The sequence below is a fragment of the Propithecus coquereli genome, unplaced genomic scaffold, assembly GCF_000956105.1.
Source record: "Propithecus coquereli isolate 6110/MARCELLA unplaced genomic scaffold, Pcoq_1.0 Scaffold28, whole genome shotgun sequence".
NCBI classification, from domain to species: domain Eukaryota; kingdom Metazoa; phylum Chordata; class Mammalia; order Primates; family Indriidae; genus Propithecus; species Propithecus coquereli.
Window position 1 is genome coordinate 9,328,372 of NW_012148396.1, and position 18,689 is coordinate 9,347,060.

At 45.8% G+C, this 18,689-nt stretch overlaps 1 protein-coding gene across 1 annotated transcript in view; it reads right to left on the minus strand.

Annotated features, from left to right (window-relative positions):
- Window positions 1-18,689, minus strand: part of AGO2 (argonaute RISC catalytic component 2) — a 53,285-nt gene that overhangs the window by 32,377 nt on the left and 2,219 nt on the right. Inside the window, exon 2 of the mRNA XM_012648153.1 lies at window positions 5,250-5,370. Coding sequence (XP_012503607.1) covers window positions 5,250-5,370 — 121 coding nt within the window. The remainder of the gene's footprint in view (window positions 1-5,249; window positions 5,371-18,689) is intronic.

Consider the following 18,689-nt stretch of genomic DNA (forward strand, 5'->3'; position numbering starts at 1 on the left):
ATGTGGATTTCTGACTGTGCAGGGTCAGTGCCCCAACACTTGCATTGTTCAAGGGTCAACTGTATATATGTATTTTTTCCATTTAGTGTATTTCCTAATACAATTTGAAATAAGTCACATAAAAGTAATAAAAGGCCAGGGCAGTGGCTCAAGCCTATAATCCCAGAACTTTTGGAGGCCAAGGCAGAAGGATTGCTTAAGGTCCAGAGCTTGAGACCAGTCTGGGCAACACTTTGAGACCCCATTTCTTCAACAACAACAACAAAAACTAGCTGGGCATGCTGGTGCACACCTGTAGTCTCAGCTTGAGCCCAGGAGGTCAAGGCTGCAGTGCGCTGTGATCTTGCCACTGCAATCCAGCCTCCGGAGTCTCATTCTGTCTCCAAAAAAAAAAAAAAGTAACAGTAACCAAAAGCCACTATCTGACACAGAACCAACAAAGTGACAGGCATTATTTCATTTGACTAATGATCTATTACCCCTGCCATTCTGGTCCCCAACTTTACTTTCAGTTACGGAAGCAGATCCAGAGAGACCAGCCCACGTGGCAGAAAGCAGAAGAGATGACTGCCCGCCTCAAACAGTCTGACTCCAGAAAAGGAGACGAAGCCTGATGTGCCAGGACCAGTGGCTTGGCTGGGCATGGGGGCGTGACTCCGGTATGGACTGGCAGGGACCTGGTTGTGACGACAGAAGTTACTGGTAGCAGACAAGAGTGAGGGCTGATCCACTTATCCAGAAATGGCCCCCCAGGGCTGCAGCTCACAGGCGGGAGTGAGCACGTGAATGGAAACCAACGCACTAATTTCTAAATTACATATCCACCTCGCCAGTAGGTACTCTAAGCCTATTGTGCACATCTCCACCACACAGCACTCAACGTACCTAAACAATAACGCTGTGAATTGGCACTAATTAGATGCTTGTTCATGCTCTCCTTCAAAAACGCTTCTGTAATCAAAACTGAGGGGGCATTCCAGGGGGTGTATTTTCCTACAGCAAAACATATGCAATTTCAAAACATATTCTAGTCCAGCCTCCTCTTGGCTGCCAAGGATAGCAAACCACCCCAGGCTCTACAACATTCTTTACCAATCACGGCATCCGCAGCAGCTGGCTGAGCACGTGCACGGTAGTTGAGGGCTGAGTGGAGATTTTAGCACAGCCGCCACACCGCGAAGCCAGAGTGACACACGCCTCTCTGAAAAGCAGCCCTTGTGTGCAACCGGGTGCTGGCCCGCAGTTGCTCCACACCCGACACACTTCCGTCTCCAAACAGCCTGAAGCTGTGTCAGTCCCAATGACACAACATTCAAAGGTCACAGACTAGAAGTGCACAGACGCAGGCCTGACCCCCAGCTCTGCAGCCTCCTATGGTCTCACCTTGCGCAGGTGGCTCCTTTAGGCCCCTTCTGTACATGAGGGCACACGCAGGCGGCCCCACCCACCTTACAGAGCAACTGTGGACTCCAGCGCTCTGTGAACAGCCGTCTGTGATCTGGAGATGCCACAACTGCCATTTTCTGAACACGGACAATGGAAAATGTCAGTCCATGGCCCCAACTGAGGGCCTGGAAAATGTTGAAGCAGTTGTGAAATCCAATCTTTCCAGAGAAACCATAAGTCTAACCCCAAACTCCCTCTGAAAATCATCAGGATGAGAGAATCAGAACTGTAATAGGAAGATTTCTGTTTTGGTTCCACTACACAACTCAGAAACAAAGAAAGGGAAAACAGCACTTTAAAGAACACAAAGAAATTGTGTACGAAGCCGAGAGAGAAAGCTCAAAGAAACAGCTGCGTTTCAAAAGGATTTTCTTGTCCTAAACCTGACTGTGGTGCTGGCAGAGGCCCCTGGCTTCCCTGTCCTCTGCCACTAAGGAGGGAGCGCGGCACTGGCAGGCAGGTCTGGTTGGCCGAGAGGACCAGGACCCGGACGTGGCCCTCCCCAGGGTTGCGGGAAGAGCGGTCACACCCACTGCGCCTGCCAGAGTCCTGGCCAGGGCAACAGCTGCCAGGCTTGGTGCCACAGGCCCTTTCCAGAAGGGTACGTGCAGGTCACGTCTGTTTAAATGTGCCCAGAGAGCTGATGTCTAAAGGCATTCTGTGACTTTGCATAGCAAAACCTCTCCTCAAAAAGCAGATCGTTGCCCCTGCGAAACACCCTACTATAAAAACCAGTCTCACCCAGCATGTCTGCAAAGTGTATGGGGCATTCAGAGTCGGGCTGGCGGGCAACACGGCAGGTACAGTACAGGGGTTGCTGCGCAGGCAGGCACTTCCTGAGCACCTTGCACTGGCACAGCTTGCGTCAAGGCACATGGACTAATGCTGTGGCTTCACTGGAGGGACCCTCAGCCCCACAAGGCAGCACGTCAGCCCCAGAGGTGAGCAGAGCCTCCACCTATGTGCTGCCCAAGGAGAAGCCCCTACCCCTCCACCCCGCAGCCCCCGCCCAGGCATCTCCGCTACTTCCGCCTGCCCTCCCTTGGCCTCCTGTGCCAGGTCAGCAGGTACCAGCTGGGTGCATCTGTGGCCAAGCCCATGCAGAGGTGGACAGGCAGGTGTACAAGGCAACCTGTTTCCTTCGGCAGAAAATTTTATGAGTGGCTGACTTGCTCCGCAGCAAATTGCTTCCAGCAGGGTATGTTATCGATTTGAGCTGTACATCTGCCCTAACTTCCGACTAAGAAGGAGACACCCGCGCTCTAATGGGGAGGCTTCAGCTCCAGGAGGCGGCAGGCCTTTGTGGGCACCCCATGAGGGAGGCACAGGGCTAGACCCAGAGCAGGGGCAAAAGACAACAGATCACACCTCATTACTGCCAAGAAAGATCCAGCAGTTAAACCCAAAATGTGGATCGACTTGGACAGCTTCCTGGGCCTCAGCCTCCTGCTCTGAAACGTGAGGGAGGGGCTCACGGGGTCTCCCGGCCGTAACAGCACTGGTCTCTCTTGCCACACAGGGGCTGGGAGTGAGGCCAATGTTTTCGCGGGAGAGATCAAGGAGGGGCTTAAAGAGAGACCATCCTGAGTGAGGGCGACATGACTCGGGGCCCTCTGTGCACAGACCTGGGTGGGAGCTGCCACAGTCCCCGTCCTGCCTGTCAGCAGACACTGGGACAACAGAGCACTGACACTTCTGCTCACGCCGCAGACGATGCACAGAAGAGTCACCTCACAGAAAACAGAGCCACGCAAAGAACCCCCCGAGATGGCACTTTGCTTCCTGATGTGAAAGTATGGGCACAGGATAGGGACACCTCCTCATCTGGGCTCTCAGACAGAGGGGTTAATGTCTGCACACCACAGATATTTGACAGAACCCCACAAATGGTGAAGGAGTGTGGTCTGGAATCAGGGGACCCCTGTGCTAAGTGGAGGCTTTGTGTAGGTTCTCTAACCTCTGGGACTCGAGTTTTTCATCTGAAGAAAGGATGGTCGGGATTAAACTTAAGAGGCACTGAGCGCCCACTTGGTATGGGGCTGTGCATTTGAAGGGCACCTGTGGGCGCCTGGGCACCCCAGAAGGCTGCTCTGGCCACCGGCGAGGCTGCCGGACCAGTTCCTGCCATCTCCAGCGTCTGCTGAGTGCTTGGCATGTCCCGGGCACTGTAACGGCGTGCTCTGACCCTCAGTGCTCGGTGTGGCTTGCAGACCAGCAGCAGTGGCAGCAGCTCAGGGACACGGTACACATATCAAGGTGGGGAAGCTCTTCTAGGCTGTACTCGATCATTTAATTCTCACAAAGACCCCGGGAGGTGGTTTCTATCACAACTCTCCATTCCACAGGTGAGGCCGCGCACCCACAGTTCACCGCAGTATGGGCGAGGCGAGGACAACGTGCCCAGATCCATGCTTACCCCAGAGCCTCTGCGCTGTCAACGTCTTCAATGACATGGCTCAGATCTGAACACGAGGCTCCCCCATCCCCTCTCGAGGAAAACTATCCCTGTGCCCCTCCCGTGTCCACCTATAAATACGTACAGACAAAACCGTGAATAGACTGCTAATGCTTTTCTCTCTTATGTAACTTTAAGCAAAAACAAATCTGTAAATTAAACACAAAACTTTAAAATCTGTAAATTTCAAATTCACAGCATGTTAATCTGCAAGGGGTGTCCTGCTTAGCTGAAACACACACAGATCTAGGATTCCTCCAGTTGGGAACAGGACGGCTGTCACCACAGGCTGGCAGTGACAACCCAAGAGATGGTCTGGTGCGGAGCCTCAGTCACAGCCCTTCCTCCTGTCAGAGTACCACAACCTGGGGCAGGACCACTGGGGCCAGGATCCCAGCCCTGCTGGCTGTCCAGAAAGGCTGAAAGGCACTTTCTCATTTTAAGATTATCAATAAAATGCAAGAGCAAAACCATTTTAACGTCTGTAGAGAGAACCTGCAGACCCCTTATGCACCCCCTAAAACGTGTGTCCCTGCAGTTTGAGATTCTCAGGGCACTGAGCTAGCCTCCTTCTGAGGGACCTGGGGTTTAGGAAGCTGATGTGTAGGTCATTCCCAGAGGAATTCAGCTTTTCTATCCTCACAGTTGTTAAATTACTGGTTGTTTTGTTTGTTTTTTAAAGTATGCGTAGGGATTATTTCTGAGCCAGGTCTCTGCTCCCCTACATCCAAACCACACCCATTCTCACCCAGGAGTAGCACATCTGTTGAAAGACGGTGCCAAGAAGTGACAACTTCTAAGCAGAAATTTTATTACTTTTTAAATAAAGCCACGATAAAGATAAAGATAAGAAGAAAAGGTGACATTTTAATATAACCACTACTTTCCGGCTGACTAATTATCAGCATCCTGATTCCAGATGAATCACCGGCTACAGCAGGACGGTAACTTCACTCTGCTGCCACGGGCTCCCACGCACACACACACCCCTGCGTGAACACGTTTCCATGGGTCTTTAGCATTCCAATGCTTAATCCGGGCTCTCGTCTGGTGGTGGTCTGTGGCTTGCAGGGGTGTGTGTGTATTTTCTACTTAAAAGTTTGGTGGTTTCAAGAAGTTCCCATTATCTGTGTCTGGACCTAGACTAGTTAACCCTCCATCACTGAAAACCGCAACACAGGGAAAGTAGTTTTTATGGGTCTCACGGTGAAGCACGTGGCCAATGAGCTGCTGGTTCCTCCCAGGTGAAAGGGGTCAGTGTGTGAGAAGAGGAATCACTGACTTTACAACACGTTTGAACTTTAATTCCCTGCACAGCCCTGATCCCGGCGCATCTCCATGAGCTTACCTTATCCCTCCCAATCGGAAGGGGCATGGCTGTATACAGATTCTTCCTCCCATCAAACACTGGTTTCCGATCCCCAAAGATCTGTGTTTTAAAGTGCTGGACCATATGCTCCACTATTTCCCTGAAACAAAGAATTGAGGCAGAACGTCAGTAAAACCAGGGAAATGGCACATAGGATGGCATTTTTCTGACATTAGTTTTTAAGCAACTTGTAAGACCTGTGGCTCCTTTTGGTAACATGACTTTCAACTTTCTTCTACAAAGAATCAAACTAGAACCATATGTGGGTTTTGCTCATTTATTGAGTCACACAAACACCGGAGAACTTGCTAAGTGCCAGGCATTTTATATGCCACATACACAGGTGACAGATACTTCCAGAACTTCCGAATCTCCCCAGGGGCGCTGAAGAGAAGCGCTGGTGGGATTCTTGTTCCACGGCTGTTGGACTTGCTCCCCATGTCTCTGCCGTGGACCGTGCAGGGGCCCCACTGCGCACAGAAACTGCATCCCTGCCACACAACACCCGGGCTGGGCTCGACTGTAAGCCTTATGTGGCTACCAGAGTTGGCCATGGCACATGCCGTGCAACCCCTGCCAAGCCATTTGTGAGGCTGGCCTGCCCTTTGGCTCCTGCGATTGTTAGAAGAAGGTGTGCCAAGTACTGCTGCCCCTTCCACCTGGGCTCCAGAATGAAGACCTTGAACTTGATTCCAACCCAATCCAGCCTGACCCAGAGGCCCAGCCAAACCACAGCCCGCCTGCAGAGCCATGGGTGTAAAATGGATGTCTGTTGCTGTGAGGCTGAGGTCCCCACCCCCCTGGGCCTCAGACTGGTGCCGGTCCGTGGCCTCTTGGGAACCGGGCACACAGCAGGAGGTGAGTGGACAGTGACCAAGCAAAGCTTCATCCCACAATTGCTATCTAAGCTCCGCCTGCTGTCAGACCAGTGGCAGCATTAGATTCTGCATTATGGCGAGTTGTATAATTATTTCATTATATATTACAATGTAAGCATAATGGAAATAAAGTGTACAATAAATGTAACATGCTTGAATCATCCTGAAACCATCCCTCCCCCATCCCCAGTCCATGGAAAAATTGTCTTCTGTGAAACTGGTCCCTGGTGCCAGAAAGGTTGGGGACCACTGCTGTAAGGGACTGAGCTGTTGGTGCGGTTTATTCTTCAGGCATTACAGCAGCAGAAGCCGGCTGAGCCCGGGGACACTGCTCTGCTGCAATCCCCTGCCCCACACCCAACTCCAGAAAGACACTCTGGTCATCTGTAGACGACCAGACTCCCGTGTGCTCTGGATGGCAGGCCTCAGCTCAGCAAGGACGACGCCCACGCAGCCGCCCCCTTTCTGTCCAAAGAGGGCCCCACCTGGCACAGCACTCTCAGCATTCAGGGCGGTTTTGAGGCCTGTCGATTCAGCTAACCAAATACCTGGCTCTTACACACACTGCCTGTAAAGTACACACATGCGGAGCCAGGCTCCCTGCCGCCCCACAGAGGCCCACGCTCGGGGAACACGCAGAGCACTGTCAGATGTGTCTCAGCCTTCCGTCAGGAAACAGCAGCTGGGGGCCGTGCAGGGGAGAAGACGGATTCTGCGGCAGGGACGGCGGGGCAGTGAGGGGAGAACGCAGGATAGCCTTCCATGAGGAGATGGGATGGAGCCCACCGTGGCTGGAACAGTCCTTCTCCCAGGCAGAGCCACTGTCATCCCTCAGGGAGCAAGAATGCAGCAACTCAATCCCTTCCCAGAATATGAGGAAAGCTAGCCTAGAAGGCTTTGTCCACTGACTTTCAACAACAATAAACCCAGGAGGTGGATCTCCAGGGATCCGGCTTTCTATGGCGTGCCTGCAGCAAATGCAGCCTCGCAGCAACCACCAGGGCTCCACCGGCCTCTGACACCACCGACACCACCAGGGGGATGCAGCCTGGGCAGGCCACAGCCCAGGGGCAGTCAGCGCACAGCCAGCTTCCACCTCCGCCACCCTGCCTCACAGCCAGGGCGCAACCTCACTGCGAATCTCCCCAAACTGGGCTGTGCAGCCCACGCCCACGACAAGGTGTGCCCCGCAGCCCTCGAGGCAAGGCGGCTCTTTCCTCCACACTCTCCAGACTTTTAAGGTCCCCAACGTTAAAGGGTTCTGTCGTCCTGGCCAAGACTTTGGGGTCAACTCGAGGGACAAATGGCTCCACTGGGGCATTTCACCCACATTCAAAGAAAACAATCATTCCAACTGAATTCAAATTTGTCCCGAAGAGAATAAGAGGGCACACTCCCAACTCATTTTACGAGGCTATAAAACCTTCACCTTGAAGCCTGAGGAGGTGAGCCCCAAGTGGCATCATGGGTCAACCCACCAGGCAACTCAGACACTGGAACAGACAGTAACAAACTGGGTCTCGCAACTAGTTAAAAAAAATATAGACCATGTCAAAGTTCAGTCTATACCAGAAATGAGAGGCTGAGTTTAACAGTATAAAACTAGTTAACACAGATTATAAACCTAAAGCTGTAACTGTTAAATTTCTAGAAGAAAAGATAAGAGAAAAATCTTCATGAACCTTGGGATAGAACCGAGATTTCTTAGGACATAAAAACTATGAACTATAAAAGAAAAAAATTAATAAATCGGACCACTAAAATTAAAAACGTTTACTTTTCAAAAGACACCGTTATAAAAAGGAAAAGGTGAGCACCTGACTGGGAGAAAAATATTCCAAAAACACACAGCTATGTATCTGACAAAGGACTTGCGTAGATACCATAAAAAAATAATCTTACAACTCAGCAAGACAAATAATCCAATTTAAAAAAGAGCGAAAGGTTTGATCAGACCCATGGCAAAAGATACACAAAGGGCCAGTGAGCACCTTAAAGGAAGTTCTTTACTGGTCATTAGGGAAAATGCTACTAACACCACCAAGAAACACCCAGTAGACTGGCTAACATTAAAAAGACCAACAATACCAACGGTGGGTAAAGGTGGGAGAGCAGGTGGGGAACTGTGCTCCTACACATCGCTGCTGGGAAGGCAAGAGGATACAGCCACTTCAGCGGAATGTCTGGCAGTTTCTTACAAAGGTCAGGGTGTATCTACCACACCATTAGCAATGCCTGATAATTACACAAGAGAAATGAAAACACATATCCACACAGACACTTGTGTACACGTGTACAACAGCACCAAACTGGAAACAATTCAAATGTTCATCAACTGATGAACGGGCAATTATGGTATAGCCACACAATACTTTTATTCTACTGTATGAATCACTGCTACATGCAACTTGATGACTGTATCTTAAAAACACGCCCAGGGAATGAAGCCAGACACACAGGAAGATATCTATATGATGATAATCATTCCACTTACACGAAATCCTCTAAGAAGCAAAAACCAATCTACATGGACAGAAAGCAGGTCATCTGGGGCTGCTCAGAGAAGCGGGTGGCAGGATTGTCTGCAAAGGGGCGAGAAGGAGCTTTGGGGTTGATGGTGTGTTCTACACCTTGATTGTGGTGGTCTGTGTACACTTTTCTAACATTCGCAGAAGTATAATACATACAGGCATACCTCGGAGATATTGCAAGCTTGGCTCCAGACCACCAAAACAAAGGGAGTATCAAAATAAAGCCAGTCACACAAAGTTTTTGTTTCTTAGTGCATATAAATGTTATATTCACACTATACTGTCGTCTCTTAAGTATGCAATAGCACTGTGTCTACAGAAAATGCACATATTAATACCTTAATTTAAAAAATGCTTTATTGGCCAGGCGTGGTGGCTGATGCCTGTAATCCTAACACTCTGGGAGGCAGAGGTGGGTGGATTGTTTGAGCTCAGGAGTTCGACACCAGCCTGAGCAAGAGCGAGACCCTGTCTCTACTAAAAACAGAAAGAAATTCGCTGGACAACTAAAATATGTAGAGAAAATTAGCCAGGCATGGTGGCGCATGCCTGTAGTCCCAGCTACTCGGGAGGTTGAGGCAGGAGGATCGCTTGAGCCCAGGAGTTTGAGGTTGCTGTGAGCTAGGCTGGTGCCACGGCACTCTAGCCCGGGTGACAGAGCAATACCTTGTCTCAAAAAAAAATACTTTATGGCTAAAAATGCTGACATAGAAACATGAAGTGAGCACATGCTGTTGGAAGAATGACATGGATTGGTTACTTAAAGCTGGGTTGCCACAAACCTTCAATTTGTTTAAAAAAAAAAATCCCACAGTATCTGCAAAGCACAGTAAAACAAGGTATGCCTGTAACTTAAAAGGAATGCTTTTCGTTGTGTGTAAATTATATCTCAATAAAGCAGGTTTATGTTTTTAAAGATCAATGTAACCAAAAAAAAAAAAAAACATTATGACAATCTCAAAGAAGTAGAAGAAAGCATTTAACAAAATTCGACACCGTTCAAGATTTTTAAAAAATGAGAAAACTAGGAATGGAGGAAACATCTCAATTTGATAGGAAATCTAGAGGGAAACCTCCCCAGAGTCCAGAGCAAGCCAACCTTCCCTCTGAGGTTCACAATATAATGAAGATGCCCCCCATCTCCACTTCTGCTCGGTACTACACTGCAGGTCACAGGATCACCGCAGCATGAGGAAAAGACTGTGACCAAGGCGACAACGACTGCCACTGCCGGTGGACATTGGGCTGTATTTGTTGGAAATCCAGGAGCCGTGGAGGAACACTAAGCTTCAGAAAGACAGAGCCCCTGCCTCTGTGCCTGCAGGGCCCAGCACAAAGTAAACGCCACCTAGATGTTTCCTGAATGAAGGCACCCGGCACTCAGTCTTTATTCATTCATTACGTGTTCTCAGGGGAAGAGGTGGGGAAGGGGAGGAGCTCAGGAATGAAGAGCCCAGAATGGCAAAGTCAACCATCAGATAAACACATCTGGGAGACATGCGCAGCCTCCTGCTGGGGTGGCAGGAGGGAGGCTTCCCCAGCCTCTCACCCTCTCTGCAGACACAGATGCCCCACAGAGCTTAGGTCTCTGGCAATACATGTGGAGTTGCCTTTTTTCTTCTATGAGACGATCTTATACCACTCTGATATGAGTTTCTTACAGCAGCAGAGGAATTCCTGGGTGATTTGGCTACATAGGGTAGTCATGTTTGGAAAAAGATTTACATCATGTTACTGTATAATGTAACATAACATCAATACATCATTTATTACATCCCAGACTCTGTGCCACCCTATACCTTCCTACCCCTTCCTTCTTCTAGTTTCTTTTCTTTCTTTCTTTTTTTTTTTGAGACAGGGTCCCCCTTTGTGGCCCAGGCTGGAGAGCATCATCACAGCTCACTGCGGCCTCCAACTCCTGGGCTCAAGCCATCCTCCTGCCTCAGCCTCCTGAGTAGCTGGGACTATAGACATGTGCCACCACACCTGGCTAATTGTTAAAAAATTTTATTTCCAGTTTCTAAAAGAAAAGCCGCCCACGACCCTGTGCCATGACCTTGCTCAAGAGGCAACAGCCCAGAGACCATGTGCACACATTCTGTAGGCCCATCATGCTCCCAGCATCTTACAGAATGATCTGCATGTTCAAACTGAGACCAAAGCTAATGGTGGCAAGCCTGTTGGCACTTATCCTCTGCCAAGTGCTTGACGTGCAACTCACTCAGTCCTCACAACAGCCCTGGAGGAAGGCACTGTCACCTGCATTTTCTGCACGTAGACACTGAGGCACAAAGCCACAGGTGAGGGAGGGCAGTACCAAGACGCAAACCTGGGTGTCCCTTCTCTGGGCCTGCTCCTAAGTGCCAAACGGAGCTGCCTGCAGTATCCGGGATGTGTCTGCTAGTCCAGAGAAGCCGATGCACCCCCATTAGCTTGTTTATCCCTTTGTCGCTTTGTCATAATTCTGGAAAGTTTCCTTTTTTAAAAATTCATTCTTTCATTAATTTCTAATTACACAAGCTTTGCATTAATACATTCTCATTGTAAGTTTAATGTTCTGATAAAGCTAGAGGTCTGCTTAGACCTCATCTCAAGCCCCTTCTCAGAAGTAACCTGATTGTTTTCAAAGCTATGTTTTTACATAAACACACAGGTACATAAATTTTATTATAATTTTTATACATATGGTATCACACACATGGTTCTGAAGCTTGCTATTTTCCAACTGTATGTCTTTGAGATGTTTCCTTGTCACTATATATAATGTGGCCACCAAGTCCAGCAATATAAATATTTGACCACGTATCTTAATACTCATAGTCATGAACCACAGTGGCCTGTGTTTCTGGATGTGGTGGCCACACTGGGCAGCTTCACTTTTTTGCTCTCAGCAGTGTCACAGTATTCCATAGTACCTTGATTTAACCATTTCCTACTGACAGCTGGATGGTTTCTTGTTTTGTCACTGTGATATTAGAGTAGAAATCCTACCCGTATCTCTTTGAGATAAAGACTTGGAAGTAGAACCGGTGGCTAAAGGGTACACTATGTTTTCATTTTAAACTGCCTCCTAAGGAGTCCAGCCCAATTTACACTCCCCGGGTGGCTGGTGTCCAGAGTCACGGCGCTCCCAGTGGGAGGCTGCCGAGGGCACAGCTGTGCTGCCCGGGCCTCCCCTCCCAGGTGAGAGCCCCGGCTCCTGCAATGTCTCCCCGGGACACTCAGCAGATCTCGAGAACGGGGAGGAACAGTCGAGAAACGAGGCACACACCTCCATGCTGCGCTTCTGAGCGGAAAGCCGCTGGCAAGGCCTACACGGCTCAGAGCCCGGCTGCACACCAGCCGTTTCAGCACGCACAAGAATATTGGGTGCACCCTGAGGTGGGGGACCTTGCCTTGTACTGAATCCTAGGTGCAGCAGCTGCTCAGGGACAGGGGTTGAGGCCAGGTCTCACAACACACTCACCACAATGTCCTGAGGTGACCAAGAGAGATGATGGAGTTTTTCTCATGGCCTTGAACGAAGTTTCAATGTTGGGCTTATTAAATACCTATCACGTGCCTGTGTCTGGGAACTCATAACCAGGACACTGTCTCTGCTTTCACAGAGTACAGTGTGGTCGGAGCAGCAGGGAAGGAGTTGGGGTGCTGAGTGCTGTGACAAAGTGGCCCCTGGGGGCACAGACCACAGGATGGACTGAGCGCTCCCCTCCTACCTCCCCCCTCTACGCTGAGCTCACCTCTCCCAGTGCTGACCCTCGGTACTGTCAATCCCCGGTCTGACTCTCTTCCCTACTAGGGACAGGAACTGCGTGTCTCCAACGCTGTACGCCCAGGGGCACATCCAACAGAGTCTCCGAAAGGCTGGCTGGTTGGGAGAAGGAGGGAGGCAATCAAGGTGCTCCAGGTGGGTTTTGCTCAAAAACTTTACTTCCAACGTTCTTTATATGCTGTTTTCAGATTGGACCTTAGAGTCCATCAGAATTAACAGTAAAAAGAAGAACCCTAAAGTTTCACACGTTTAACTAGGCAGCAACTCTCACAAAACCTAGGGGACCGGCCTTGGCCCTGGACAGGCAGCACGAGTGCTGCAGTTGCCGCTTGCTCATGCGTGATCTGACACACATTCCAAACACAGCTAACTTACAGGTGAGATTACAATACAGCAGGCATGTAGTAGTATAAGTGAGGTAAAGACATCACTTTTTAATCACCATCAGCCTGTTTCTGGTGCCAGATGACAAAGCTTCTGATTGGTACGGTGGCAGGTGGGCCCTTATTGTGCCCACTTTTATAAAGGAAAGCTTTTTGTGCACTGCGGTTGATGGTGTAAGAGCCCACCTGCCACCATAGCACTCAAAAGCCCAGAAACGTGCATGCTTTTTCATTCCTTCATTCCAGTTCTAGAAGTATACCCTAGAATAGTGGTCCCCAACCTTTTTGACACCAGGGACTGTTTTCATGGAAGACAATTTTTCCACAGACTGGGGCTAGGGGTTGGGGGGATGGTTTCGGGATGATTCAAGCAAATTACATTTATTGTGCACTTTATTTCTATTATTATTACATTGTAATATATAATGAAATAATTATACAATTCATCATAGATTAGGGATCCCTGCCCTAGAACATAGATTCACATAGGTTTCTATCCCAGGGAAACTCAAAAAAACAAACCAACAAGCCCATTTACAGAGAATTACAAAGCATGAGATATATTAAAAGATCAGAAAGACTTTCAGTAAAGAAAGCTGTTTAACCCAGTTGTATCCATAGATTTTGTTCAGAAATATACTTTTTAGTAAGTGCATATTTAAAGGATCTAATATAAGCCAGGTATGGTGGCTCATGTCTATCATCCTAGCACTTTGGGAGGTGGGAGAATTGTTTGAGGTCAGGAGTTCAAGATCAGTCTGAGAAAATGCAACACCCTGTCTCTACTAAAAATAGAAAAATTTAGCCAGGTGTGGTGGCATGCCTGTAGTCCTAGCTACTTAGGAGGCTGAGGCAGGAGGATCACTTGAGCCCACGAATTTGAAGTTTCAGTGAGCTATGATGAGCCACTGCACTCCGGGTGATAGAGTGAGACCCTGTCTCCAAAATAAATAAATAAAAAATAAAAAACATTTAAGGATCTACTATAACTCTCAGCATACTCCAGGCACACAGTGAATCTGACTGCTAAGTTTTATAGATCAGGGAACTGAGTGCCCGAATATCCTTTCTCCTACAAAGGTTGTGTTCAGTGAAAAGTATTATGGCGAAGGGTATTTTATATCTATAAGGCACCAGCACAAACCGGGAACCCATCTAAGTTATTGAATTGCAAATGAGACTTCTGTTTCTGACCATTATGAAGTAATTGGTATTGGACTTATCCTCCTGTCCTAAACAACTACAAAACAAGAAAAAATATGAGTCCACTGCCTTTTTTTTTAGACAGAGTCTCACTGTGTTGCCTGGGTTAGAGTGCCATGGTGTCAGCCTAGCTCGCAGCAACCTCAAACTCCTGTGCTCAAGCAATCCTCCTGCCTCAGCCTCCCGAGTAGCTGGGATTACAGGCGTGCACCACGCTTGGCTAATTTTTTCTATTTTTAGTTGCCCAGCTAATTTCTTTCTATTTTTAGTAGAGATGGGGTCTCGCTCTTGCTCAGCCTGGTCTCGAACTCCTGACCTCAAGCAATCCAACTTGGCCTGCCAGAGTGCTAGGATTATAAGCGTGAGCCACCATGCCCGGCCAAGACAGCTGTATTTGGCATTAGAAAACTGGCAGCTTGTGACTGTGATCACTGAACAAAGGGAACATTGGTTCAGTCCCACATTCACTCTAGCATCCTGGCCTGGAAGCAGTTTACAGATCACAATACAGGGTTGGGAGCGCTGGACAGCAAGTCTTATCCAGCCAAGGAGAGAGTGGTAGAGTACAGGGTGCAGAAGACCCAGTGTATCAGAAAAGACAGCAACTCAACTTTGTAAACATAACATACACAATATCTAAAAGAACAAAAAATTTACCATGTGTTTGATTAAGCAAGGAAAGGTGACATGTAATCTATAGTAAAGCCTGAGATAACCCATATGTTGTAACTAGTAGATAAGGGCTCTTATGACAAATATGCTATGACTATACATTCAAAGTAATCAAGAAAAAGATGGAAATAACTGATGAACAGATGAGGAAATGTCAGCAGAGAACATAAACTATGAAAAAGAACCAAATGCAAATTCTAAGACTGAAAAGTAAAATATCTATAAAAGGCGAAGTCTAGTGGCTCATGCCTGTAATTCCAGCACTTTGGGAGACAGAGGTAGGAGGATTGTTTGAGCCCAGGAGTTTGAGATCAACCGGGGCAACATAGTGAGACCCTGTATTTACAAAAACGAAAAAAAATTAGTCGGGCATGTGCCATGCCCGTAGTCCTAGTTACTTGGGAGGCTGAGGCCAGAGGATCTCTTGAGCCCAGGAGTTGAAGGTTACAGTGAGCTATGATGATGCCACTGCCCTCCAGCCTGGGCAACAGAGCAAGACCCATTTTCTAAAAACAATCAAACAAATAATTAAATGGAAAAAAATTCACTGGATAGTTACAATAGCAGAAAGCATAGCACAGAAAAAATGGTAATGTGATCTTGAGGACAAAGTAATAAAAATTATCCAAACTAAAAAGAGGGGGAGTGGTATATTTTTTAATCACAGGCTCAATGACCTGAAGTCAATGTCAAATGGTCTAATATGCTGGTAATGGCAATCCAACAGAAGAGGAAATGGGGCAGGAAAAAATATTTGAAGAAATGAACGTCAATATTTTCTAAAATTTCATGGAAGATAACAACATACAAATCCAACAAACTCAACAAACTCCAAGAAGGAAAAATATAAAGAAAACTACACTTAGGTACATCACAGTCAAACAGTTGAAAAGCAAAATAAGAATATTAACAAAAAAGATAAATTACATAAAGGGGAACTATGATAAGAATTTTAACTGATATTGCATCAGAAACAATGGGAGTTAGAAGATAATGCAGTGACATTTTCAAGGTGCTGAGGAGGAAAAAAAAAAAACCTTGTCAACCCAGAATTCTATATCCAACACAAATATCTCTCAAAAATGAGGATGAAATAAAGAAATACATAGATGTTTGCAAAATGCTGGCACAACTGGTCACTGGCAGACTTGCACAACAAGAAAGGCTAAAGAACATTCTTCAGGCTGAAGGGAAGTGATGCCAGATGAAAACACTGATGTACAGGAAGAGATAAAGAGCATTAGGCCAGCAGCGGTGGCTCACGCCTGTAATCCTAGCAATCTGGGAGGCCAAGCGAGAGGATTGCTTCAGCCAGGAGTTAGAGATCAGCCTGCACAACAAGCAAGACTGCGTCTCTACCAAAACAAAACAAAAAAACCCATATATATATGTATGTATGTATTAGCTGGGTGTGACGGGGTGTGCCTGTAGTCCCAGCTACTTGGGAGGCTGAGGTGGGAAAAATGAGTGGAGCTGGGGCGACAGAGCAAGACACTGTCTCCTAAAAAAAAAAAAAAAGAATGAGCTATGGATAATACATGGGTAAATGTAATAAATATCTTAATTTCCTTAAAATAACATCGCACCATGGGGTTTATAACATATGTAGAAGTAAAATATATAAGGATAGCATAAGGATGGTGGGGGAGGGATCATACTTTTATTCAACCCTTACATTTCACATGAAGCTGCATGGTAATGCTAAGCAGACTGATAAGTTAAACAAACATGCTGAAACCTGTAGAGCTATCATTCAAAAGCCAAAGAAGTAAAATTAAAAGCCAATAGAGGAAATAAAATGGAATACTAAAAAAATGTGATGAACCCAAAAGAAAACAAGAACAAAAAAGATACAAAAATAGAAAACAAATAGCAAGATGGCAGACTTAAATCCAGTCACAGATAATTATATTAAGTTTGCATGACCCTAGCGCTCCAATGAAAAGGAAAAATTGTCAGACTGAATAAAGCAAGGCCCAATTCCATGATGTCTACAGGGATGCATTTGAAATACAAACACGCACATGGGTTGGAAGGTCAAGCATGCAAAAAGATACGTCAAGCAATGAGGATAAGAATGTTTATGAGGCTGTATTAATAATTGGATTTTTAAAAACCACTTTTTAAGAAGTACTACCAAATACAAAGAAGGGGGAAATTATGTAATGATAAAAGGCTAAATTTATCGTTAAAGACACAATTATAGATGTATGTATATCTAACAATGGAGCTTCAAAAAACAAAACAAAAACAGTATTAGAGATATAAACAAATCCATATCAAACTTGGATAAAAAAATTAAAAAGGATATAAAGGATTAGAATAATAATATTAAGCAAGTCCATCTGATATTTATAGAACTCAACATCCAATAATTCCAGAATAAAACTCTTCTCAAGTCCATGGGAAATGTTTACCAAGATAAATCACATGCTTAAGTATAGTTAAATCCCAATAAGTTTCAAAAGACTGAACTATTACAGAGTACATGCTCTAACTATAAAGGAATTAGAAATCAGTAATAACAGGGTATTTTTTTAATCCCCAAATAGAAACTGCACACTTCTAAAAACCCATGGGTTAAAGAATAAGTTACAAGGAAAATGAGAAAATATGTGGAACTGAATGAAAATTTAAATGTAAATGCATCAAAATTTGTGTTACAAAACCAGGTTTAGAGGGAAGCCTATGGGCTTCAATGTATTACAAAAGAGAAAAGTTTAAAATTGATAATCTAAACAAAGTGAGTAGAAGGAACAAAATAATAAAGATCAGAGCAGGAAAACGAGGAAAGTCAAACAACCAAAGAGAAAAACAAAGTAAAAAGCTGGTTAAGTGAAAAGATGAATAAATTGTAAACCCCAAGCAAACCAGATAAACAAAAAATAGAATATAGAAATTTAAAATATCAGGATTAGAACAGGGGCTTTCATTACAGGTCCTTGAAAAGAATGTTATGAACAACTTTATGCCAAAAAATCCAACAACTTAGATGAAGTGGACAGAATCCTTGAAATACACAAACTACCAAAACTGACACAAAAAGAAACAGAAAAATCTGAATAGCCTGATACGGAGACATTAAATTGTATGAAACATTTCCTACAAAGAAAACTCCAGGCCCAAATGGATTCAGTGACAAAGTCACTCAAACATTTAAGGAAGAAGCTATACAAATGTTACATTTTCCTCTTTTGGTAGACTGAGGAGGAGGGAACACCTTGCAGTTTATTTAATTATGTCACATAACCCTGACATCAAAACCTGATAAGAGAAGAAAATTACAGACCAATGTCCCTTAGCAGCACAGACAAAAAAATCCTTAACACTAACAAATTCAATCAAGCAATATATAAAAATAATACATAATGACTGAAGACGTATGTAAAATAATACATCATCAGTCTTAGGAATGCAAGGCTGATTTAACATCCAAAAAAAAAAAAAAGCAATACAACTCACCAAATTAAGATAAAAAAGGAGAAAAATATGATTGCCTCAACAGATACAGAAAAAAATTTACAGAATTCAACATAATGATGAGGATTAACTACCAGCAAATGAGGAAGAGAATTCCCTCGGCCTGCTAAAGGGTTTCTGTGAAAATGCTTCAACTAACATATTTTATAGATGAAAGATTGATTGTTTCCCTTCCTAAGATCAGGAAGAAGGCAAGGATGTTCACTTTTACCACTCACATTTAACATTATAATGGATTTCTAATCCATTGCATGAAGGCAAATGAAAGAAATAAAATGCATTAAAAACTGGAAAGAAGTAAAACCATCTTTATTCAAAAATAATGAAAAAAATTTTAACATGTTTACTGAGATATCATCCATTCAGGCCTGGCATGGTGGCTTGTGTCCATAATCCTAGTACTTTGGGAGGATCGTGTGAGGCCAGGAGTTCAAGTCCAGCCCGAGCCACATAGTGGGACCTCATCTCCACAAAAAATAGGAGAAAAAAAAAAAATTATC